Source organism: Penaeus monodon, chromosome 27, assembly GCF_015228065.2.
Source record: "Penaeus monodon isolate SGIC_2016 chromosome 27, NSTDA_Pmon_1, whole genome shotgun sequence".
In the NCBI taxonomy this organism is placed as follows: domain Eukaryota; kingdom Metazoa; phylum Arthropoda; class Malacostraca; order Decapoda; family Penaeidae; genus Penaeus; species Penaeus monodon.
In genome coordinates this window covers 39,722,698-39,722,992 of record NC_051412.1, presented here as the reverse complement: position 1 = coordinate 39,722,992, position 295 = coordinate 39,722,698, and the positions used below count along the sequence as shown (strand labels likewise).

The window sequence follows — 295 nt, the reverse complement described above, 5'->3', positions numbered from 1 at the left end:
GGACATGATGAATTAGCTTGCATACTTAACTCCGTTGTGTCCATGCAAATCTTTCGAGCGCCCGTAAGACAAGTAAACAAATGAACACGAGACACAGCGGCGCCTCGAGGATGAGTTACGAGGATGAGGTGCGGCCGCCTGTTTGCCCGGCGCCAAGGGGGAGCTGGGACGCGGATTCACCTGAGGAGAGCTTCAAGGTACTGCTCGGGACTCCGTGCTTCGCCCAGAGGGCTGTGTCTGCAGATCGTTCGAATGAAACCCATGATGTACACAACCGTACATGCACAGGCGTGCG

At 55.6% G+C, this 295-nt stretch overlaps 1 protein-coding gene across 1 annotated transcript in view; it reads left to right on the top strand.

The window, feature by feature from the left end:
- Nucleotides 1–110: 110 nt before the first annotated feature.
- LOC119590526 overlaps nt 111–295 on the top strand; it is a gene marked incomplete at its 3' end in the record, with an annotated part of 9,005 nt that continues 8,820 nt past the window's right edge. The window contains 1 exon segment of the mRNA XM_037939174.1: nt 111–276. Within this exon segment, the coding sequence (XP_037795102.1) occupies nt 111–276 (166 nt within the window).